The sequence below is a fragment of the Neophocaena asiaeorientalis genome, unplaced genomic scaffold, assembly GCF_003031525.2.
Source record: "Neophocaena asiaeorientalis asiaeorientalis breed wild unplaced genomic scaffold, Neophocaena_asiaeorientalis_V1.1 scaffold162, whole genome shotgun sequence".
Classification (NCBI taxonomy): domain Eukaryota; kingdom Metazoa; phylum Chordata; class Mammalia; order Artiodactyla; family Phocoenidae; genus Neophocaena; species Neophocaena asiaeorientalis.
Genome location: NW_020172637.1, coordinates 3,300,450 through 3,326,457, shown reverse-complemented (window position 1 = coordinate 3,326,457; position 26,008 = coordinate 3,300,450). Strand labels below are relative to the sequence as shown.

Sequence of the window (26,008 nt, the reverse complement as noted above, 5' to 3'; positions counted from 1 at the left end):
CCATAGCAATTCTGAAATTCAGCCAGACCAGTTGTCCTGATGATTCCTTGATTATGGTCCAGGTCTACTCCCTGGGAGTAGTCTCCTGATCCATTGTTCTCAGCTTCTCTTGGCTCTGCACTACTGACTCTTCGCTCTGTCCTCTGAGTCACCCATCTTTTTCAATAAGAAATTATCTGTGGTCGTAGTTGCAAAGCTTTCTCAGCCTGCTTCTTACCTGTAGAAAGTTGGAGGCTCAGAGACTATTTCAGGCCTTCTCAGTCCCTTTTATTTCAAGCTGGTCATGCTTTCACCAGAACAATCTTCTTGACAATTTTGTGGGCTTTCTGTGTATCTTATTATAATCCATTCTCTTCAACAAAGGCTGCATCCACAAATCCCTTTGAGATAGGCCCCTGGCTGCCTTGGGATATGAATCAGGGTGCTGTGGGACAAAGTCTCTAAGACTCTTAGGAACTCTTTTATTTTCTAAATGAGAGGGTCCGTGAGACACACCACCTTAAACCTTTCAAAGACCTTATCAAGGAGGTCTTTGAAATGAAGCCATTTATTACTTTGAGACTTTTTGCTGGCTGGAGATACTGTACTAGATGTTCTTTATTTCTGCTAAAAAACTAGATTTTCAGGTCAGTTCATGTCTCTCTTATTGTATCATATTCAGCTAAGAAGCCAGTCAGAACTTTCTATATCCTGCTTGGAATCTCTTTAGCCGGGTCTGCACGTTCCTTGGTAGATTTCCTATTGTCCACATTAATGCAGGCAACAGTGTTACTAAACATTCCACTGCTACATAACACAGGTGATCCTTTTTCTAGCCTTTCTTAGCAACTTCACTGTTCTTCTAGGCTCCACTGACAGTCTCCTCACCACCCTTCCAATTTCCACTTGCTGCTCTTTTTCGACATCATTGCCATATGCTTTAAGTTATGTTATGGCAATACTCTACTTCCAGGTATGAATTTTCTCTATCAGTTTTGATTGCTGAATGACAAAACGCTCCAAACTCTAGTGGCTTAAAACAATCTTTTACTGTTATGATTCTGAGGATCAGCTGGGCCCAACGGAATGCAGTGGTTCTACTCCATGTGTTGCTGACTAGAATCTTCCTTTCCTACTATTCTGCAGTGCCACTAGTGTCATAAATCTAGTGAGATATATTTGCGAGTCTGTTTCTGGACTCAACTGGTTTATTTGTCTATTCTTATGCCAATATCTCATGCTCTATTTACACTAACTTTATAGTAAATAAGTCCTGATACCATGCAGAGTAAGTCTTATTACTTTATTCTTTTTCAAGTTGTCTTTGCTGTTCTTGACCCTTTGCGTTTTCATACACATTTCATAATTAGTTTGTCAAACACACACACACACACGTGCACACAAACACCCCACCCCACTGCTGGGTTTTGATTAATAGATTAATTTGGTACAACTAAACATCTATATAGACGTTACTGTTATTTAGATCTTTAAAAATTTCTCTTGATAAAATTTTTAGTATTCTATGTGGAACATTTGTACCTCTGATTTAAATTGGATTTTTAAAAGTTATTATAAATGACATACTGTTTTTTAATAAAAATTTGTTGTTAGTATACAGAAATACAGATTTTTTTATGTTGACCTTGTGTATAGCAACCTTCCTAAACATGCGTTAAATCTGACAATTTACCTGTAAATTCTTCAGTATTTTCTACATACAATTATGCCACTAATAAATAATGACAGTTTTTTTTCCTTTTCAATGATTATAATTTAATTTTCTTGCTTTATTACATTGGACAGAATTCCAGAACAATATTGAATAAAGATGGTAGTGGCAATTATAAGGAAAGTTTCAACATTTTACTATTAAGTTTAATGTTTGCTAGTTTCTTATAATATGTCCTAATTTGGATTAGGAAGTTTCTTCTAGTTCTAGGTTGGTAAGATTTTTTTTGTTATGAATGGGAGTTGAATCTTATCAAATACACTTTTTGTATCTACTGAGATTTTCATGATTTTCTCCTTTGTTTTATTAATGATGAGAAGTGCATTGATTTTGTAATATCAAATCAAATTTACATTCCAACTTGCTGGTGATATATTAACATTTTTAATACATTGCTGGGTTTGGTGTTCTAATATTTTGACTAGGATTTTTGGACCTATGTTTATGGTAATAAACCTATAATATTCCTCTCTTATAAGGTTCTTATTGGGTTTTGGTGTTAAGGTTATGCTGACTTCATAGAAGGACCTGGATATAATTCCCACTTTTTCTATTCTCTGGAATAAGTTTGTTATTTCTTCCTTAAATGTTTGGTAGATACAAATATTGGTTCCAGGAGTAGGGTGCTGCCATACCAACATCAATACCTTCCAAATTTTGTGACATTAACATCCAGTCTGGCAGCATGAAATTGTTATTGGAGACTTGGACAGTCAGCAATCCATGTTACCAAAAAATATGTATAAAAATATAGTCTAGAATAGCTTAAAAGGCATATTACATACGTAATGAGCTTGTACTTTATACAAAGAGGTAGGAAATGACTGTTATTAGAATGTGTTCATTTCTACTGGCTGCATTTGCCAAGGTACTACAAGAATTAAAGGAGCTCAGAAAATATTTGGCTGGTGTGCAAGCAGGAATGAAAAGGAAATCAGAGACAACCAAAAAACTCAGGGTTTTGCAAGCTTGGAAGGTGCAACTGATTCACATGTTCAACTAGTTAAGAAGCAACAGAGAAGTCCTTTGAGCGAAAAAGTCTGCTTAAAACTCTGCCTAGCGGCAAAGACCAAGTCAAGAAGAGTATGGTTGTCACACCATTGTTAGGATCTCTGAATAGAATAAGGTGGTACCCAGCAAGTACTTTCACACTGGGAAAATTTCTCAAAGAGGGGAGACTTAGGGTTTGGCTCTTCCTAAGGAAAGTCTGATAGGCTCAAAGTACTTGCTATTAAATTGAGAGAGAGAGAGAGAGAGAAAGTCTCTAAACAATTGTGGCACATAGCACTGCCTGGAATCAAATAACTTGAGATAGATATTGAGAAAGCCATGTTGTCAAAGGAGTTACCTACACGGTATAAAAGAGAATGTGATTGTTTGAGACTAAAAATGATAACTGGGTTCCAGCCTTCTACAGCAGGATCTCAGAATTGCTACGGGTTAACTCTTTTATATATCGTTCTTCTCCTTTACAAATGGGAATATTTATTGCAGTTATCCTTTTCCTGTTCTACCATTATATATATTGTGTGTAGGGGCTAGTACCAGATAGCTTATCTTTTTAGTTCAGAGTTCTCTAGATCAAGAGTAGGTATATCTGGGTCTGTACAGGCTGTTATGAATCATTTCTATCTCCTGGGATCTAAGCTCAAAATATTGATGAGATGGAACTTTGGGGTTGTCTGCTTTAAGGCATGATTGAGTGTGTTCTGCATGTGGGAAAGGAAGGGAACTGATCCAAAGGGTGAACTGTGGTAGATTGTATTACTATCTGCGCTCTTATGTAATCCTCTCCCCTTGAGTGTGGGCCAGACGTAGTGACTTGCTTTTACCTAATAGAACAGAGCAAAAGTGATGGGATACCAATTCTGAGGTTAGGTTACAAAGAGACTGTGGCTTCTCTCTTGTGTGCCCTCTCTTGCTTTTTCATTTGCTTCCTCTGATGGAAGCCAGCTGCCATGTGAACTGCCCTATGGAGAAGCCCATGTGGCAAGGAAAGCAAAGGATTCCTCCACCCAACAGTCCACGAGCAACTGAATCCTGGTCACAGACACATGAATGAGCTTCAGATCCTTCAGATGGGGCTGGAGTCCTAGCCAACACACTGATTGCAGCCTATGGGAGATTTTGAAGGAGAGGTACCTGGTATGTACTGAATTGTGTCCCCCAACCCCCGATGTGACTACATTTGGAGGTGGAGCCTATAAAGAAGTAATAAAAGTTAAATGAGGTTATACGGTTGAGGGCCTTAATCCAATAGGACTGGTACCCTAATAATAAGAAGAAGAAGAGATACCAGAGCGCCTCCTGCACCCCACCCCGTGTGTGCTCAGAATGAAGGCCTTGTGAGAACACAGCAGGAAGACTACTGCCTGCACGACAGGAAGAGAGGCCTCACCAGAAACAACATGCTGATCTTGGACTTTCGGCCTCCAGAACTGTGAGAAAACAAATTTCTGTTGTTCAGGCCGCCCAGTCTGTGGTGTTTTGCAATGGCAGCCCTAGTAGACTAACAATACTGTACCCTACTAGATTGTGCTTGGATTCCCGACCCTCAGGAACTTTGAGATAATAAGAAGAGTTTGTTGTTCTGAGCTGTTAAGTTTTAGGGTAATTTGCTATGCAGCAATAGATCATTAATATATTAGCCTAACTTTTTCTTCTATATCCTCTTTGACTTATGTCCTCAAAAGCTAGGCACTGGGGTGGGGGTGGGGGCGCCCTCTTTGAGCCCTTCAGATTCTTGCTTTCCAGAGAAAGAAAAATTCAGTATTCATGGCTGATAAAGAATCATTCCAATTTCTGAGTCATTTTGCCAGCAGAGTAAAAAACAGCTCTGGTTTGGATTCACATTTGGGTCCAGGTAGTTGAGGAGAGAATAATCGCAATGATTTAGAGTTCATGAACTCTCTGTGTATATTTGTATGGATATATATATATATGAATTGCTCTAATTGTATCTATAGAAACAAATATATGTAAATGAATTGCTGTAATTAGATTATTCCTATATGGACAACATTAATATACTGGATGTTCTAGGTGTGGACGAAAATAATTTGCTGAGATGTCAGCTGGGAATTCTCCCAGGGAAAGCTTGGAAATGGAGAGCTTCCACAAAAGATTCAGTGCCTGGACACCTTTTAGCAACAAGTCATTAAATTGACAGGTGAGTCACATACTCTAGAATAAGACAAGCTTTCTAAGGTGAATTTTACTGTGATATATTGGGTCTCATGTTGCCATATTTAAAATAAAATAAATACTTGTAAAGAACTTAGTTTTTGAGTCACTTTAAACAGAAATAAACCTACCCCAAAGACAGTCTCTCCTCACCCCAGTCCACGACTCCAATCTTATGGGAGGTGCAAGAGCTGCTCCCACTTTTGCCCTGTCAGCACCTCCAGAGATGAAACAGAAACCTCCAGGACACACCCTGGTTGCTGTAAGGGGGAGGAGACAAGAGAAGGTGCTTTGGTGGTATTTTGGTGTGGAGAGTGTTGATATGTTTGTTGTTTCTTTAATTCTCTCTTCCCTTTTGTGCCAACTGCATGGTTCCCTGGGGCCAGGGGATGCCCCTCCTTTGAAAGATAATGCAGGAAGTAGTCACTGGAATGGCCCAGGCAGCTCTGCCAGACCTTCATGGAAAAGGGGGCTGCCTGGGTCCTCAGAGCTCCTGCGTGGTCCAGGCGCATGCACAAGGGAAGGAGACCAGATGGGCTGGGACCAAAGCCTGACTAGTAATAAAGACAGTGGGTTTATGTATGTCCTCTGAGCCAAGCTGGACTGAAGTCCTCGTTTTGGGGGACGCTGGTCCTGGTGTATGTCTTTCACGGAGACACTCCTAACAATGGCTCTTCAGCAAAATTTACTAACTTTCCTTTTGGTGGGTGCTATGAAGAGGTAGGACTATGGGTTAGTAAAATCACACCTACTTCACATGGCCCTGTTTTCACAATTAAGCAAGTAGCCAGTATGTGTTTTCAAGATGAAATGTTTGGGATCTGTTTCCCGGACCACATTAGCTTAGGTGGAAACAATAGTGAGGATCCATTACCTCTTTGGGCCCTCCTTGAGCCCCTCTGCAATTACATGCCTGCCAGCCTTTCCCACCAGCCCACCCAACAAGCCTGGGCTTGCCTGCATCCCTAGATAAAAGGAGTTTAATCTGAAGGGAGAGACCCTTACTACATATGCGAAAGTGCTTTGTGAACTGTAAGGTGCATGCAAACATTAGCTGTGAGCTTGTTAGGTGCCTATGGATTGCTTAGCAACTAAGAACATATTGAACTGTAAAGGAAAATGTCATTTTCTCTCCCTTATCGCTCTTTCAGGAAAGAGTTGCTCTTATAAGTCATTGATTTGACCTCTGGACTAACAAGCAACATCAAGAATTCTTATTCACGATTTTTTTATGATGCACTAAATTACAATTAAGGTAAATGTAGCCTAATGATGTAATTATCTTAAAGAAAATAAAATATCATAAAATGTTCATATAACTTTTAAGAGTTTCTTTTTTTCTACAGAAAAAAAGCAACTGATTTTTTTAGACTGGGGCACGAACCCGTGTCCCCTGCATCGGCAGGCGGACTCTCAACCACTGCGCCACCAGGGAAGCCCCAGCCGATGAATTTTTAACATTCTCTTAGTATATTAAATTCTCCTTGGAACTCTCAGACAGATAAGATATTTGAAGTAGGTACTCCGAAATATTTGTTACATGAATGAATAGATCCAAAAAATATCTGAGAAATGACAGTGGCAGCAGCATTTAGGAATATGGGCAAGACTCATATGGCAGTGGTCACTGATTGCCGTTAAGTCCTGGTTCTTCTTATTCTTTCCCTTGCATCCTATTATATCTGTAATTTATTTCAAAATACTCCAGCATGGCTGGTGTGACATGTGAAAGTGTTAGTTGAAATTACACCCAGGGGCAGCTAGTGTTCTGATCAAGAGTTAGTATTCTAGGGGTGATTAGCTAGCACTATATTGGAAAGGTCACAGTGTTTTAGTTATACCAGACACTTTGCTAATTAGCATAGCAAATATTAGTTATTATCAGAGCAACTAGTGGCTTGTTAACATGCTGGTTGAATGCTAGAAATGGCCTGTCTTTGGTGAAATTAAAGGTATTCAGATATGTGGACTGACCAAAATATTCCAGAGAGCCCTCCGGCATGCCTGGACCTGTCTGAAGAATCCAGCCAGGCCAGTTGGTGCTTATTAAGGATGGTTTCATCTCCAAAAAATGGCCCTGTCTGACTGGGGCTTTTCTGGCAGCCTGAGGCCACAAAAAGGATAGTAATAGAATCCTGTTTATGGAACATTGTTCTTTCTCAGTTGAATGAATCTTTCACCCAAAGGGCAGAGAGCTGGGATTTTTGTCAGGCCTACAGAGGAGGCTGTATGAAGTGGTTTGGGCTTATTTACTGAAGTTTGTTCAGTGAAACTCCAGGTAGGGATCATTTGGGGCTGCTTTCACTACAGCCTGGTGGTGGGGCTCGGGGGACAGGCTAACCCTCAAACTTCTTAGATATTCACCAAAAAGTGTCAGAGTTGTGCAAGACCAAATGGGGTAATTTTAGTTTACAATACCTGCTTCCTGCTTCTCTCAGTCTTTCTTACACTTTCACACAGTCATTTCATCTCTCCTACCTACGAAGGCACCTTCTCCATTGTCAGCTTTCTCTGCATCTGTGGGGCTCCTAGTGGATTATCCCTGATGGAGTCACCAAGTCACTGGAGGGAGACAGCCATCTTCCAGGCATGTCAAAAGAGGCTGCAAAGACAGGCCACAGACAAAGAGGCTCTTCAGTCAATGCTTAAAAATCAGGAGGGGACTTCCCTGGTGGAGCAGTGGTTAAGAATCTGGCTGCCAATGCAGGGGACACGGGTTTGAGGCCTGGTCCGGGAAGATTCCACATGCCGCAGAGCAACTAAGCCCGTGCGCCACAACTACTGAGCCTGCACTCTACAGCCCGCAAGCCACAGCTACTGAGCCCACGTGCCACAACTACTGAAGCCCACGTGCCTAGAGCCTGTGCTCTGCAACAAGAGAAGCCACCGCAATGAGAAACCCACGCACTGCATTGAAGAGTAGCCCTTGCTCGCCGCAACTAGAGAAAAGCCCGCGCACAGCAGCAAAGACCCAACGCAGCCAAAAATAAATAAATAAATAAATGTATGTTTAAAAAAAAAATCAGGAGGAAGGGAGATTTTTATGGTAGTCATTGGGTAGGCTTCCTTTGACTTCAATTTTGCAGCTTTCAAGATAAGAAAATAAGAGACCAAACCCTTTATCCATAATTGCTTTGTGGGCCCTCCTGTTCTAGTCTCATGTATCACAAACCGAGCAATTTTAGTTGTAACCACTGGAGGTCATTAGTGATCTTGTGGTATATTTTGAGGCTCATCAACATTAGGCCTGACATTTTTTTCACTGGAAACTTCATTCACTGTCTGGCACCTGAATTCTTTCTGTGGGAGAAGGATATGGAACTAACCTGTTAAGTGAAATTACGCTGCTTTGTTTGACAGCAGCTGTGTTTCTGCAGAGTTATGTGTATTTCATAGTCCCACGAAGCTGTTATTACATGTTCTGGGCTACTAATTTCGGGGGAAGTTGTATGTCAATTTCTGGTCTCTGGGTTTGGCATCCTGAAACCAGGATCTTTAATTTGTAGTGGTGGTTTTTGTTGTTGAACATCAATCAGGTCATTCCCCACAGTCTGGATGAAGTCTTTCTTACATGACTTCCTGCCATCTCTTTTGGTCAGCCATTTCTTCCCTCTTACTGACAGCTGAAGACACCATGTGCAGATGGTCTAATCCAGTTTGAGCTGTGCTTGATTTTAACCCAATCTAAAAGCCCAACTTATTTTCATTTTTAGCCTAAAGTTAATGCAATAAAATTTTAAAGTATCTTTATTGAGATGTAATTCACATACATAAAATTCATGCATTTAAAGGACACAGTTCAATGATTTTAGCAGGGGTCCCCAAGCTTTTTGGCACCAGGGACCGGTTTTGTGGAAGACAGTTTTTCCAGGGTTGGGGGGGTGGTGTTTCAGGCAGTAATGTGAGCGATGGGGAGCAATGGGGAGCGGCAGATGAAGCTTCGCTCACTTGCCCTCCGCTCACCTCCTGCTGTGCGGCCTGCTTCCTAACAGGCCGTGGACTGGTACCGGTTGGTGACCCAGGGGTTGGGGACCCCTGGTTTTAGTACATTCACAGAGCTGTGCAACCACCACCACAATTTAAGTTTAGAACATTTTCATCACCCACAAAAGAAACCCCCTATCTATTAGCAATCACTCCCCATTCCAATCCCCCTCAATTCCAGCCCTGCACAACCACTAATCTATTTTATTTCTCTATAAATTTGCCTATTCCAGACTTTTCATATAAATGGAATCATACAATATGTGGCCTTTAGTTCACCTGTTTTATAGCATATATCAAGACTTTCCTTTTCATTGCCAAATAATATTCCATAGTGTGGATATGCCACATTTTATTTATCCACTCATCAGTTGATGGAGATTTGGGTAGTTTCCACATTTTGGCTACTGTAAGTAATGCTGCTATGAACAACTGTGTATAAGTCTTTCTATATGGATGCTTTACTTCTTTTAGGTATATAACTAGAAATGGAACTGCTGGATCAAATGGTAGCACTGCAATCAACTTTTAATTATTAAGTGTTTTTTCTGAATTATATTTACTCCTCTAGTCCCTGTTCCCCCATAACTATGAATAAGCTTGTGAATAAAAGAGAGAATTCAGCATTATTCGAATGCCTGAAATCTTTGCATGTAAGCTCAGCTATATTTGTGCAATACCTTGCTTTTCAGACAGAGAAGCCATTGTTTTAGATGCTTTGTTTTATAATTTCTGAATAACTTTGCTTTAATTCAGGCAGTTATAAAGCTTAAACAGGATATTGAAGTACCAGTCAGAAATATGTTGTCACAGTTTTCATTGAAAGTTTCTTCTTAATCTCTATGAGATATATTCAAATATCTAAGATTTTTCTTTTCTGTCCTAATAAATATTCCATATTGTTAAGACTTTGGAAATTTTCTTAAATGGAGTTTTATAATATTTAAGACATTTTTCAAAGGTTCATCTTCTTAAACCTTCCCTCTGGCAAGTTCTCCCTCTCACTTCAACTTAAATGTCACCTCCACTGGGAAGCCTTTCCTGCTCATCTTTCACCCCCATCATTTGTACAAACCTCTATCGTGGCATTTTCCCTGTACATTATGCTTATCTGTCCACACGTCTGACGGTTTCCAGTGGTGTTGTCCCCCTGCCACTTGAGTAGGCTGACCTTTCCTGTGACTCCTTAAAGGAAACTGGGCTGTTTGTGTCTGCCACACTTGAAGAAACCTATGAGAAGATTGAATCAGTCTCCTAGTCACACTGGTGGGACCGGTTTCAAACTGCTTCTGTTCAGCAAGAGGTAATGCCTCCTACAAAGGCCTTTCATTACGGGGCTGGAGCTGTTCAAACTTGTAGCTTTTCCTGGTGGGTGGGGCAACATTCATGATTCATGTAACTGCAGTCCTAAGACCTGGATGGATTGTGTGGGGGTGTGTGTGTGTGTGTGTGTGTAGGGAGAGGGAGATCACCACTGAACAAGGATTAGCTCTTGTTGCTTCTCTCCATCAGAGTCACCTGGAAGGGGGGTTGGAGGGCAGAAAAACGTACCAAAAAACATACCAACCCATGTATAGTTAAGAGGGAACACCGCTGTCCCACACTCTCGCCGCAGTACACCCACCCCGTCTTCCCTGCAGCCCCTGGGAGGGCTCAGTTGAGGATGTTTATCTCGATTGCAATTTCTGAGGAAATCTGGTACATAAATTTTTCAGAGACAACACACTTCTAGATTATCCTTAAATATAGAACAGCTACATGACGCTGAGTTACTGACGTCCATGTGAAAGGACATTTTTGTGTGGAGGTGGTGGAGGGGAAAGGGGAGTATTCAGAGACCCACTGTTTTCTAAATATCCAAGACAGGTCTGGAAACGTGGGTCATCCTGACTCTTCCCTCCCCTCAGCCCCATATTCTGGACATATTTCTGTCCTTTCACATAGATCAGATGGTCGTGGGCAACCACATATAATATTAGCATTTGCTGTTGGGTGGCTTTTAGGGGTGGATGAAGCTAAGAAAGGAAATCCTGGAGTTTGAAAGGAGAAGCCAAACCCCGAAGCTGTTTTACTGGGTGGAGGTGGGGACAGAGGGAGAGTGGGTGGTAGGATGGTCACCGGCTTACATTAGGCAAAGCCCCTGCACTTGAAGTCCTCACTTCTGGTTTTATAAGTGTTGCTACTCTCCCTTTGTAATGTTTCACTTCTCTTTACAGTATGGTAGCTCCACTTGCCATTATGTTATACACCGTAGTACTTGCTTATTCATTTACCATCTGCCCATTCCACTAGAAGGTAGCTCCATGAGGGCAGGGACTTTTTCTGCTAACTCTTTCTGTCCCTAGCACTTAAAACAATACCAGGTTCATAGTAGCCACTCAATAAATGCTTGTTTGAATGAAGGAAGATGTGTAAAACACTCCTAATGACGATGATAACAAAAAGGTAATCAGAACAAAGCTTTCCTTTGGTAGTTCTCTCAGAGGAAGGATTTTTTCAATATATTACAAGTTTTAGAATATAGGATATTACTAATACTTTGCTTCATTGAAGACTTTTCATTATTTAATTAATTCAAGACCTCTATAAAGCAATTCCAAAAGGAATTTTGCATAGTAATAGTACCCAAGGGTGCCATATCGCACACCTCCAGGGGATGCTATTTCACTCTGTCACCTGTGAATGGCACCTTCTAAACTTGTTCGTTGCACAACTTCCCAAATGTAGCAGCCCTGATGATACTACCAGCCATTCATAAAGGACAGGATGTTAGCTTCCAGATCTACCAAGTATCCTTTACCCTCTGCGAAGGGTCAAATCCACAGATAGTTCACTGGAAAATGGAGACAAGGTTTTAAGAGACCATTTGTCTCCATTCTGTCTTGTAAAATCTCTTTAGGAAATTTTCAGGAGGGTTGAGGCAGAATGAGAGTAGACGTAGCTCCCTGTGAGACCTAAACGGCTAGCAAGTCTTAGAAGCAGAGGGAGGATGCTCTTATTACATACAGAGTAAGTGCCTGGTGACTGCCTGTCATCTTTTGTCCTACCCTCTCTATGTATTCTTTTGATGTCATGGTCAGAATGCTTTCAAGTGCAAATAACAGAAATGGAATTCAAACCAGCCTAAGAAGAAAAGGGAATTTATTGACTTAAGATTTGTCTTCTTTAGGCTGCGCTAGATCCTTAGATTCAATGTTACCAGGGCTCACTCACTCTCTTCCTTCTCTCAGCTCTGCTTCCTTATGTGTGTTGCATAAAACTAAAAAGATAAGTGCAAGACCCTTATGAAGGAAATTAGAAATTTGTATTAAAGGGTAGTAGAAAAAAAAACCCTGGGTAAATAGATAGATATGCTATGTTTCAAGATGCCAATTCTCTCCACATTAATCTTTCAATTCAATTCAATCTTGGTACAAATCCCAAAATGGCATTTTCTTATGGACTTTGAGAAATGGAGTCTAAAGCTAATCTGGAAAAGAAAATGGACTACGACAGCTACGAAAAATTTAAATATAAAGAAAAAAATTAGTAAGAGTTGTACTACCAGATATTAAAACTACTTTTATCCATTTATGAAATATCCCCATGTAGTATCTCAAGTGTAAGGAAGCAAGGACTGAGATAAGTAAGTGCTCTGAAGGGAAGGGAAAGGGCAGGCGTCTTTAAGGGTTGGGTAGATCAGAAAGAAGCTTGGGCGGCTGGAGATCCTTCCTCTTCTTGCATCATTTCCTGTTTAGTGGGCTAGACACTGTCCATCACACACCCACACACCCATGCCATTCCCCAATTCCTCTCCATCTTCCTGACAAAACCCTTTTTTTCCCCTCAGGTATCATGTGTTTCAGGGGTGGTGGGTCACACTGACCCCCAAAGAGTGAGTCAGGGTTGGACAGAATCATGGTCATTCCATCCTCTTTGATGCGTCTGGTTTAGAAAGGGCATGTATATATTAATTCTGCCCAAGGAAACACAAGAGAGTGGCTGCTAGAGTTTCTGGGAGAGTTTTCTTCACTCTCAAAGGGACCTAAAAAGGAACTAGAGGGAAGGACATGCCCTCTTCTGCCCTATAGCCTGTGATCTCTGTTGTGTGCAGATCTCTGCTCACAACAGTCAGTCATTTGGGAACCACCTCAGGGAACAAGTTGGAGGGACCAAAGCAAATTACTGAGCAGGCAAAGTGAAAATATAGAAAATCCTTGGCCATTAGTGACACTGAGTTCTTGAATTCACTAACCCTGGAGCTATCCTGATTTCCCTTACTTAAGGAAAGTGAAAGGAAGATAAATAGGTTTAAAAATGGTCCATAATAGTCCATTTATCTAGTTGTCACTTCTCTTGTTATACCAACTCTCCAGAATCTAGCTGAGAACCAGCCAGGTTTGGAAAAACAACAGGCATTTAGCAGTCAAACTGATGTCCTTTACACATAGGAGAGAGCGCATCAGACCCTCATGCAGAGTCTAAGTATTTAATTAATTCAGGGCTTCAAATAGGATTATACATTCTCCTAAGGACACCATACATGTATTCAACACTCTGTACTTTGGCATCACCATCAGGATCTTCTAGGCTGCCTCTTCTACCAGTGGGCCGCCAAGTTCACCAACGTTGAGGAGGGTGAACCCGCCAGAGTCACTTGGAGTTTGTTAAAAACATGAATTATGAGCCTCACCCATAGACATTTTGGCTCAAAACACCTGGGATGGGGCTGAGGAAGCTGTTTTTACTAAGTTCCCATGGTGATTTGGTATCCAGCCAAGGGTAAGACACAAGGCCTGGGTGACCTAAAGGCCCCAAGGCTTCTTCCACCTTTTCATCTACTCCTTCTTGGAGGCTGGAACACAGATGGTATGAGTGTCCCATCCCTCCTATTCTCTATTAGCAAAACAAAATTATTTGTTCTGTTTCTGTAGATTTTTCATGTTTCACTTGCAGTACTTCTTAGCGGTTTTAGAATGTTTCATTGTAAGTAACCTTAAACTTGACACAAATAATAAAAGAAATATTTGACTCTCATGTAATTGGAAAACCCATAGGTAGGTTGGCTGCAGTTGAAGCTCGATCCAGAGATTTAGCAATTAAACGACTTGCTTCTTTCTGGCCCTCTGCTCTGCCTTCAGCAGTCATGGCGTCATTATTATGGTTCCTCATTCGTGTCCAGAAGAAAAGAATTCTCTGTTTGGTTTCCCTCTGGACTAGTTTGGGTCCATGCCCCCTCCTGCCAGTGGCTGTGGCCACGGGATTGACCCACATGAATTTCATTAGCTTTGACCATGTGCTTTTTGGAGTCAGGAATGAAGTCAGCTCCTGTAGAAGCACATGGACCACCAAATAGGAACTGAAGTTATTTTATCTAAAGAAGAGGAAGTAAATGATGGTTGACAAAAGCTAAAGTCTATTCATGCAGCATTCAACAAATATTTACCGAGGGTCTACTGTATATCAAGCATAGTTCTGGGTGAGTGGGATTCAACGCTAAACAGAGTGTAAGAGACCCCTACCCTCTGAAGTTCATATTTTAGTAGACTAAAACTTGGCCCAAAATGGAACAAGAGGGAAGTTCATGCACCCCACTGGATATCTGACAGTACAACGTAGCACCGCTGGAAATAATTGGGGGTGTTTTGCATGTCTCAGAAGTTAGAGCACTGTGGTAGACTGGATAATTGTCTCCAAAGATGTCCAGGCCCTAATCTCTGGAACCTATGAGTGTTATCTTGTACAGCAAAGGGACTTTGCAGATGTGATTAAGAATTTGTGTTGGGGAGATTATCCTGCATCACTGGAGCTCAACATAATCACAATGGTCCTTATAAGGGATGCAAGAGACATCAGAGTCGGAAGAGAAAATGATGTGATGATGGGAGAGATGGAGAGACTTGAAGATCCTATGGTTCTGGTTTTGAAGATAAAGGGGACCTGAGCTGAGGAATAGAGACAGCTACTAGGCCCTGAACGAGACAAGAAAACAAGTTCTCCCCTTAGAGCTTGCAGAAAAAAACCAGCCCTGCCAACACCCTGACTGTAGCCCCGTGAAACTGATTTCAGACTTGTGATCTCCAAAACTCTGAGAGAATACATTTGTACTGCTTTAAGCCACTAAGTTGGTGGTAATTTGTTATAATGAACAGGAAATTAATACAAGCAGTGATTTTCTCTTCCTGTTTTTCAACTTTTTTTTTTCCTTCTTTATTCTAATGTACACATATCTATTTACCCCCCGCTAAGTTACAAGCACCATACCCGATGCTGGGGACAGAGCAGCAAACAAGACGGCTGCCATACCTTTTGTTTATGGGGCTTCCAGTCCAGTGGAAGAGAAAGACTTTAAATGGTGAATGAGTCCAAAAAAGGACTAAATTTGAGGGTCAGCAAGAAAGGAAACACAAAAATAGTGCTTAGGTTACACTTCAGTGCACATCAACATCAAGTGTAAAGGATACAGGTTTCGGCAAAGAATATGAGACGGCGTGAAGTAGGCAGGGCTCAGTGGGCGAGAGTAGTGTCCCACGGGGAAGTGTTTGGGGAGCAGGAATGGTCAGCCTGTTGGGAAGGTGAGAGGATTCTGGCAGTACCCCAGAAATACCACCCCAAAAACCCACTAACATCGCCTTATAGTGTTACCTACATTGTTGCAAAAATAGCTTTTTACTAGCCACGTGACTTGGATCTACCATGCTGGTTCCAGAGAAAGTTTCTTACTCCTTCCTCAGGACCCTACTGCTTCATTGGCCACAAGTCATATAATAATAAGAATCACACAAGGGAAGTCATCCTGCACTCGTGTAGTGATGTCACATCCATGTGCATGCATTATCCTTTATTTTCCACCACCCAAGGGCAGGCATGGCCAACCCAACAGATATCAAAGAAATAGCCACGGTGATGCTAAGTGACAAAGGAAAGGTAACTGGGACCTCACCTAGTCCAGGGGCTCAGGGAAGCCTTCCCTGAGGATTTGACATTTAGGCTGGATTCTGAAGGATGTGTAGGAAATAGACAAGACATTTTTTACCATTCAGTGGTAAAATCAGGCCTTTGGAGACACACTGGAAAGTTTAAATAAGCGAAAAGAGGAAACTACCAATCACCCATAATTGTACCAACTAAGTGTAACCTAATTTTTTATGCTTTTATGTACCCATTTAACTATTTACAAATCAGAATATATAAATTATTTTTAAAGCTTAAAATAAAAAACCCTTCAGTCGCCCTCCTTATTGCTGTACCCACACCCAGCTTTGCTCTCACTCACTGGAGAGCTCAGCGCACGGTTCTGCATTTTCTGTCCACCCCAGACCTGGTCGTTATGCTGTGTGACACTGGCCTCCATGTGGAAATCCACCCAACACAGACCCTTACCACGCCATGGAGCGTGTGTCAAGCCACCAGACAAGACGGGGAGGTGCCGCTTGGGCCACTAGAGTGCAGGGACCTGCCAAAGGCACTCGGCCCTCTCCAGGTCACCTCCCCCATCTGCTCCTCAGCCATTTCATCACAATTCGGGCAGCGTCCTTCTATTTCTTATCACAAACTTCAGAGCAGAGAATTAGATTCAAGTCCCATATCGCTAAGCTTATTAGTTTTGCAAAGCACACGTTGTGCGTGGCGCTGCAAGGCGCTATCATGAATTATTCCAATGAAGCTATCTTTGTCACAACAAACGAGCAAAGCACATTTTCTTCACTGTCTCCTCACATGCTGGTATTTCTCTTCACGGATTTCTTACTTTGTGACATTAACTAAAATGCAATGAGCCACAATGTCATTACCGCAAACCACCCTAGTTCTCTGCTCCTCATGTACTGACTTTTTTTTTTTAATGTGACTGAAGCATTTTCTTTCCTTCTTGCTTAAAATTCATTACACTCGAATGTGTCCTTGCAGCAGCACAGACTAGGAACAAATATAAAATATGTATGATTAAGGTTTACTTTAAAAAGCAATTCAGGCTCAATTCTTTTGCTTGGCTGGGATGGAACAGTAGATGCTGTGAGGGTGGGCACAAAGACTCTGAAGATACTGAGACCCATCTCTGAAAAGGAGGCTGAAAACGTTTCTGTTTTGCATCTTATTTTATTGATCTTAGAGTTCCAAATGAGAACAAGTTGTCTCTCAAGGGCCAGTGGAATGACTATGAAGCAGGAGTTAAGGTCACGAATCCACTGGGATTAACTGTCCTTGGTGTGGTCACAAGTCTCATTCAGTTTGAACGTTAATCTCTATCAATACTGAGAAGACCCCTAAGGGACACCTCTGCCTGTGAGTACCCTGTGCTGTCAGCACACACACAGCTCCGTTCTTTTTCCTCCCACTTACACCCCGACTCCCACCCTCTCTCCAGACTGCCCTGCCAACAGGTTCATTTTAGGCCACTCTGTTTTGTCTCCAGTTATGACAAGCTGCATGGACAAGGACCAAGAAAAAGCAGTGACTTAAAGTCAGGGGAGTAAGAAACACACAAAAATAACAGGCAATCATTAAACCTTGGAACTGAAGCAGGTAGCTGCTTCTTAAAAACAAACAAGAAAACAACAAAAAAACCCACTTTTTACAATAATGTTTAACTTACAAAAATAGTGTAAACAATTCCTCTAAACTTTTCATCTGGATTCCTTGATTGTTCACATTTTTACCTTATTATTTCAAATATTTGAGAGTGAGTTGTAAACGTAATGCCCCACTAACCCTAAGCATTTCAGTATGATTCCCAAAAAGCAAGCACACTGCTGAAAACTCACAGTACATCCTGCAATGTTGGGAAATCAGCATTGGTTCAGCACTACTGTCCAGTGCACAGACTCCATTCAATATTCCTGATTGTTCCAACAGTGTCCTTTATAATCGTCCTTTCCTTCTCAGTCCAAAATCCAATCTAAGGTCATCTGTTGTATTTAGTTTTCATGTCTCTACGTCCACCTTCGATGTGGAGCAACTGCTCAGTTTTTCCTCATCTTTTCTTCCTTGACACTTTTGAAGAGCATAGATCTGCTACTTTGTTTAATGACCTTCAGTTTGTGGTTGGCTGATATTTCCTCAAGACGACATTGAGGTCATACATTCTTGGCAGGAATAACACAGACTTAATGCTATGTTCTTCTCAGTGGATCATACTGGGGGAATAGCATGTCAATTTGTCCTACTGTTTATGATCTTAACTTTACCACTTGGTTAAGACGGTTAATTATTAAGTATTTATTAATTAATAAGTAACTAAGAAGTATTTGAGTGATTAGTTTTAACTTAATTAAAAAGTATTTGAATCTATGCAAGTATTGTTTTCCTCGTCAAACTTTTACTTACTAGTTTTAGCATACATTGATGATTCTTACCTGAAGCACTTATTACTGTGATAGCTACCAAGTGGTGATTTTCTCATTTCTTAATTCCTTCTACGTGTATGAATTGGTGTTGTGTAGCAAGGTAGAACATTTCCTTTCCCAAGACTTGTAAGTGAGGCTCCAGTTAAGCCAAAAGTTTGTTAATTCATGGTCAAGACTGTCTCTGGGTCTAATGGATATTCAACAATGTGTTGGTGAGGGTAACTAAGGTCTTGTTTGTACCTAATTGGAGGTGTCATTTTCATTTCACATTGAAACTTTCTGAGGCTTGACCCACTCTATGGGAATTCAGGTCAGAGAAGATCCGCTGCAGGATGAAGTCTGTTCAGTTACCACTTTTCTTTCAGTGAGTTAATCTGAGTCCATTAGGACCCAGTAATTGGGCAGCAGTAGCCACTTAGTAGCGAGAAGAAGTCTTGTATTCCCAGTGGCCTTAGGTAAATGAGTTCTGGTAGGTTCTTATACCAAAGTTTCCAATCAGCCGTGAGATCGGCCACAAATATCTGTAATTCTGCTGAGTTTGGAGGAAATCAGGAGTTTCAGGGAAAAGCTAGATTTACTCATACCTGGATTGCTATCTGGTGGCTTGGGGCTGTAGCAGATGTTTATTGCTAATTATATACAGAGGACAATCAGGTATTCAGTGTCCTTTCTTGTGTACAGTTGTTAGCTGCAGAGCCAGCAGTACATCCTTCATGGGCCATGAAACGTTTCTTTGGCCTAAGATCTATATAGCTTCCAAGATGACCACTCGAGTAGGGTCTTGGATTCCGTATTCATTCAAGATCTGTCTGTACTTAGGTGGCATGCTTGTAAGAAGTTTACTTCTTCTGGATCCTCACTTACAAGTCTTTCTTGATGGATGTCATATTTAAAGTTTTCTTTATGAATGTCACATTAAAAAATTGTTGAGGGGCTTCCCTGGTGGCGCAGTGGTTGAGAGTCCGCCTGCCGATGCAGGGGACACGGGTTCGTGCCCCGGTCCGGGAAGATCCCACATGCCGCGGAGCGGCTGCTCCTGTGAGCCATGGCCGCTGAGCCTGCACGTCCGGAGCCTGTGCTCCGCAACGGGAGAGGCCAGAACAGTGAGAGGCCCGCGTACCGCAAAAAAAAAACCAACAACAAACAAAAAAAACAAAACAAAAAAAATTGTTGAATGTTAAGGTACGATGATAGTATTATATGCAGTATATGTTTAAAATTTTTTTATTATTATTATTTAGTGATAGGGAATTCCCTGGTGGTGCAGTGGTTAGGGCTACATGCTCTAACTGCCAAGGACCTGGGTTCTATCCCTGGTCGGGGAACTAAGATCTCATAAGCCGCGAGGTGCGGCCAAAAAAAACCCCCCAAACCAAAAAACAACATATTTATCGATACACACTGAAATATTTATGGATGAAATTATATGATGTCTTGGGACTTCCCTGGTGGCGCAGTGGTTAAGAATCCACCTGCCAGTGCAGGGGACATAGGTTCTATCCCTGGTCTAGGAAGATCCCACATGCCGTGGAGCGACTAAGCCCACACGCCACAACTACTGAAGCCCTCTCACCTAGAGCCCATGCTCAGCAACAAGAGAAGCCACGGCAATGAGAAGCCCGCGCACCACAAGAGTAGCCCCCGCTCGCTGCAACTAGAGAAAGCCCACGTGCAGCAACGAAGACCCAACGCAGCCAAAAGTAAATAAATAAATTTTTAAAAAGTATAATTAAAAAAAAAAGAAATTATATGATGTCTTGGATTTGCTTTAAAATGATATCGGCATGAGGGAGGAAGAAGAAAAATAGGATGTAGCAGAAACCAGATTGGCTACAGGATGATAATTATTTGAATTAATTAATGGGGTCATAATAGTATTACAAATATTACTGTGAGATAAAGACATTTTCAAATAAAAGGAAACTGACAAGATTTGTTGTCAGAAGACCTGCAGTAAAGAAATGCTAAAGGAAGCTCTTCAGGCTAAGGAAATTGATACCAGATGGAAACATGGATTTATAAACAGGAATGAAGAGAACAGGAAATGATAAATGTGTGAGAAGATATAAAATTTTGAAGTTATTTTAGAGACATATGACTATTTAAAGCAAAAGCAATGTATTGTGGGGTTTATAACATAAGTAGATGCAGTAGAGATGACAACAAAAGCACAAACGATGGCGAGAATTATATTGTTGCACTGGTCTTTAATTTTATATGAATATTACCTCTAAGTAGACCACAAAAAATTAAAGATGCATATTATACTTCCTAGCAACAACTTATAAAACTAACGCAAAGATATCCTAAAAAGCTAATAAAGGAATTAAAATGAAATACAAAAATATGTATTAACGCAAACCAAGGCAGGAGAGGAGGAATAAAGGCTCATAAGACAGATGGGACAACCAAATAACAAAATTGAGACTTGGGTTCAACTATAACCATAATTATATTAAATACAAGCAGACTAAACCCTCAAATAAAGGCAATGGTTGTCAAATGAGCTAAAAAACATTTCATTGACTATGAGGGATATACTTTATTTTTAAAATTTATTTATTTTTTTTGCGATACGCGGGCCTCTCACTGTTGTGGCCTCTCCCGTTGCGGAGCACAGGCTCTGGACGCGCAGGCTCAGCGGCCATGGCTCACGGGCCCAGCTGCTCCGCGGCATGTGGGATCTTCCCGGACCGGGGCACGAACCCGCGTCCCCTGCATCGGCAGGCGGACTCTCAACCACTGTGCCACCAGAGAAGCCCCGAGGGATACACTTTAAATATAAAGGCACTGATTGGTAAAGTATAAGGATAGGAAAAGATACACCATGCAGATAGTAAGCATATAAAAGTAGGATGGCAATATTAATATCAGACAAAATGGACTTCAAGACAAGGAGTATTACCAGAGAGATAGGTAGAGATGGACATTTTATAATAAGAAAAGTAACAATTCATCAAGAAGTCATAACAATTATAAATGTTTATGTACCAAATAACAGAGTTTCACATTACATGAAACAAAAACTGATGGAATAGAGCTAAAGAAAAAAATCAGTATGAATATAGAAGAACGGAGCAATCTTCTTATCCACCTTGAACTAACATTTATAGAAACTAGACACAACAATTTCCAAATATATGTTCTTTTTATGAGCAAAGTAACATTTATACCTTTATACTTCATTTCCTGGTCCACAAACTAAGACTCAATACATTTCAAAATGGTTGAAATCTTATTAAGTATATTCTTTAACAACAATGCAATAAATTTTGGGATTAATAAAAATAAAACATCTAGAAAATCGCCAAACATTTAGAAACTAACAGCACTTATAAATAACCTATGGTCAAAGAAGAAATCACAAGGGAAATTAGAAAATATTTCAAGTTGAATGACAATGAATATACAACATAGCTAAGCATGTGGTCTGCAGCACAGCTTAGAGGGAAAACAATATAATGTAAATGTTTATGTTAATGAGAAAAAGCATTTAAAATTAATGATCTCAACTTCCCCCTTAAGAAACTAGGGGAGGGACTTCCCTTGTGGCACAGTGGTTAAGAATCCTCTTGCCAATGCAGGGGACACGGGTTCGATCCCTGGTCTGGGAAGGAGCAACTAAGCCTGTGCACTGCAAATACTGAGCCCACACACTGCAACTACTGAAGCCTGCGTGCTCTAGGGCCCATGCTCCGCAACAAAAGAAGCCACCACAAGCCCACACACCACAACGAAGAGTAGCCCATGCTCACCGCAACTAGAGAAAGCCTGTGTGCAGTAACAAAGACCCAACACAGTCAAAAATAATTAAATTAAAAAAAAAAAAAAACTAGGGGAAAAATATAGCAAATTACACCCAAACTACATAGAAAGAGAGAAATGAAAATAAGAGTGGAAATCAATAAAATAGAAAATGAACGAACAATAGAGAAAATCTATGAAAACAAAAGCTGGTTTGTTACAAGTAGTAGTAAAATCAATGAACTCCTAGGAAGAGTAACCAAGGATAAAAGAGAGAAAATGTGAATTAGTAATATCAGGAATGAAAAAGGGGATGTTGCTATAGATTCTATAAACATTTGAAAAAAAAAGAAAATTAGCAACAATGTCTTATTAATAAGTTCAACAATTTAAATAGTTGTTTTATAGATTCCACGTACATGGTACATGAATTGAGACAGTTTACTGCTCCCTTTCCAATACGTATACCTTTCATTATTTTTTTCTTTCCTTATTGAACTGGCTAGAACCTCTATTCCATGTTAAAGTAGAGCGTGTAGTCAACCTTGCTTTGTTAGGAGGAAGGTGTTTACTATTTCACTACTAAGTGTGATGGAGCTATAGGTTTTTATTCTAATTGCATTGGGAAGTCACTGTAGGGTTTTCATTGCATGAGTGACATTATCTAATTTACATTTTTATAAACCACTTGGGCTGCTGTGTGGAGAATGGGCTCTAGGAAGACTGGAGTGGAAGCAGGGAGGCAATCAGGAGGCAGCTGCAACCGCCCAGGAGAGAGGTGGAGGTGCCCTGACTAGAGTGAAGGCTGGGAGGTGGAGAGAAGTGGCTGGGATGGGGGACATATTTGGGGCATATATATCTATAGAGCCGACAGGACTTGCTGATTTATTGAATTTGGGTAAAGAAAAAGGAAAAGACCCATATTTATATCAAACAACTATGTTTATTTCAGACTTTTTTCCCCTGTGGATTTTAGATATTTTTGTAGTGCATCTTGCTCTTTAGAGTGGATCATTGAAAGTGGATACTTAAAAATCTAGCCTTATGTTATTTAGGACTTAATTTTTTAATAGGTAGAACACTAGAGAAAGAACAGTGACCAATATTTATACTGGATTTTAATCAATTTTAGATATTAGTGATCTGAACTAAATTTCTGCATTTTTCTTTTTAGGGTTGTCCAAGACTGGTTTTCAGAAAGGATGCAAGTGGCCAAAGTGGATTTCTCTACCATGCTTCATTTCTCTATGTATCTTTTCCTTTCCAAAAGATTTGTGTGCAGCTGGCACAAGTCAGCTGGCCCTGGAAATTTTTAACTGAACAGCTTTACCACTTGTAATTTCCTAGTAATAGGGCCCAAATGCAGCTGTCATCTGTAATGAGGTGATTGGGGTAGCTCCCTTTCCTGAAGATAATAACTGAGCATATCTGAACCGTAATTAACTTACCCCTAAGAGAAAAAAATGGGGATGAATTAAATACAGTAATTTATTTTATAAGTCAGGGGGATATACACTCTTCTAATAATTCATGTAATTTTAATAATCTTTAAATACTCAATTTAGTTATTTAGAAACTAATTATCTTGGTTAAGAAGTCCATTTTTGTGTGAAAAATTACTTAAACTTTGGTTTTTACATGATATTGTTTTATTCATGATAACCCACCTCAAAAATTGCTATACAACCACAACTTTAACTGCTCCTCTTGGGCTAACATCTGTTGAAGAATATAAATCTAGATCTACATCCTCTGCCATTATCTCTGCATTTGGCCTGTTTGTCTCCTCTTTTTCTTTTAAAAGACTTAATGAAATGTAAAGGTAGACATACTTTAAATACAAGTCAATAATTTACTCCTTTAACTTATACAAACTTTCCAGAATGGGCTTATGTTGAGATTCTGATCTTGGAGAATACTTGGCTCTCCATGGAGGGGCCACATGCAAAAGGCAACTGTGAGCCCTGGTTTTAGAGCATTTATGAATCCAAGCTTAGTGTTCCCATGGTATACTGTTTCCTCTCTTTTTACTTTCAACCTTTCTGTGTCCTTATATTTAAGGAACATGTCTTATAAACAGAATATGGTGGTGGTGGTTTTCTTTTAACATGTGACAATCCTTGACTTTTAGCTGGGGTAATTTAGTCTGTTCACATTTATGTAACTACTGATATATTTGGGCTTAAGTCCAACATTTTACTATTTTAATTTATTATTTTATATTTTGTTTTACTCCTTGTCTCTTTTAGGATTAGCTTAAATATTTTTTAGATTAATTGTAAATTCTTCAGCAGTTCTCTCTCTTTTTTTTTTTTTTTTGGTACGCGAGCCTCGCACTGCTGTGGCCTCTCCCGTTGCGGAGCACAGGCTCCGGACGCGCAGGCCCAGCGGCCATGGCTCACGGGCCCAGCCGCTCCGTGGCATGTGGGACCTTCCCGGACCCGGGGCACGAACCCGTGTCCCCCGCATCTGCAGGCGGACTCTCAACCACTGCGCCACCAGGGAAGCCCTTTAGCAGTTCTCTTATGGCTACCATAGAGATTACACCACTTATCCAGGGTTATTTTACCACCTCTGAGGTAATGGAAGGAGCATAGAACTCTTAAACTCTGTCTGCTTCCCTGCTCGGTTTGTACGCTTTTGTTTTCAAATATTTTAGTTTTACTCATACATACATATATAAAATACACAAACACACATTAAAAAAATATATATATTAACCTCACAAGGCTTTACTACTATTGTTTTATATAGTTAATATTTATTTATGAGTAACCACTTCAAAAAAATTTTTTTTTTCAAAGTTGCATTGTGGTCAGAATATATACTTTATTTTTTTTAAGGAATTTTATTATTTATTTACTTATTTATTTTTTGGCTGCATTGGATCTTCGTTGCTGCACGTGGACTTTCTCTCTAGTGCCAGCGAGCAGGGGCTACTCTTTGTTGTGGTGCACAGGCTTCTCATTGCGGTGGCTTCTCTTGTTATGGAACTAAAAAAATATATATTAACCTCACAAGGCTTTACTACTATTGTTTTATATAGTTAATATTTATTTATGAGTAACCACTTCAAAAAAATTTTTTTTTTCAAAGTTGCATTGTGGTCAGAATATATACTTTATTTTTTTTAAGTAATTTTATTATTTATTTACTTATTTATTTTTGGCTGCATTGGATCTTCGTTGCTGCACGTGGACTTTCTCTCCAGTTGCAGAGAGCAGGGGCTACTCTTTGTTGTGGTGCACAGGCTTCTCATTGCGGTGGCTTCTCTTGTTATGGAACACAGGCTCCAGGCACGCGGGCTTCAGTAGTTGTGGCGTGCAGGCTCAGTTGTGGCTCGCAGGCTCTAGAGTACAGGCTCAGTAGTTGTGGTGCATGGGCTTAGGTGCTCCGTGGCATGTGGGATCTTCCCAGACCAGGGATCAAACCCGTGTTCCCTGCATTGGCCAACAGATTCTTAACCACTGCACCACCATGAAAGTAACCACTTTTTCTGTTGTTCTTTATACCTTCCTGCATCTCTGATTTTCCTTTTGGGATCAATTTTCTTCTGAATTCTCTTTGATATTTATTTTAGTGCAGCTTGCTGCTGACAGAGTCTGTTTTTGTCTGAAAATGTCTTTATTTCACCTTCAAATTTGAAGGATATTTCCACCAGGAATTTGAACTCTAGGTTGGCAGTTAATTTTTTATAGAACTTTGAAAATGTTCCATTGTTCTCTGGCTTTCATAATGTTTTTGGAGAAGTAGGGGGTTTTATTGTTGGTCCTTTAAAGGTAATATTTCTGTTTTCTCTAGCTGCTTTTAAGATCTTTTTCTCTGTCTTTTGTTTTCTGCAGTTTTATTACGATGTACCTGGAGGGGTGTGTGTATGTGTGTGTGTGTGTGTGTGTGTGTGTGTGTGTGTGTGTATTTATCCTGTTTTGTATTTTGCATTGATTTTTTAATTGGGGGTTTTAATGTCTTTTATCAGTTTTGCAAAGTTCTCAGATGCTATCTCTTCATATATTGCCTTTGCTCCACTTTCTCTCTTTTTCTTCTGGGTTTCAATACATTTGTT

General features: G+C 40.4%; 1 protein-coding gene across 1 annotated transcript in view; it reads left to right on the top strand.

The window, feature by feature from the left end:
* Positions 1-26,008, top strand: part of ECT2L (epithelial cell transforming 2 like) — a 75,219-nt gene that overhangs the window by 8,676 nt on the left and 40,535 nt on the right. The window contains 5 exon segments of the mRNA XM_024739418.1: positions 4,754-4,880; positions 6,010-6,149; positions 23,120-23,179; positions 23,181-23,229; positions 23,231-23,267. Of these exon segments, the coding sequence (XP_024595186.1) occupies positions 4,779-4,880; positions 6,010-6,149; positions 23,120-23,179; positions 23,181-23,229; positions 23,231-23,267 (388 nt within the window). The 5' untranslated portion in view covers positions 4,754-4,778.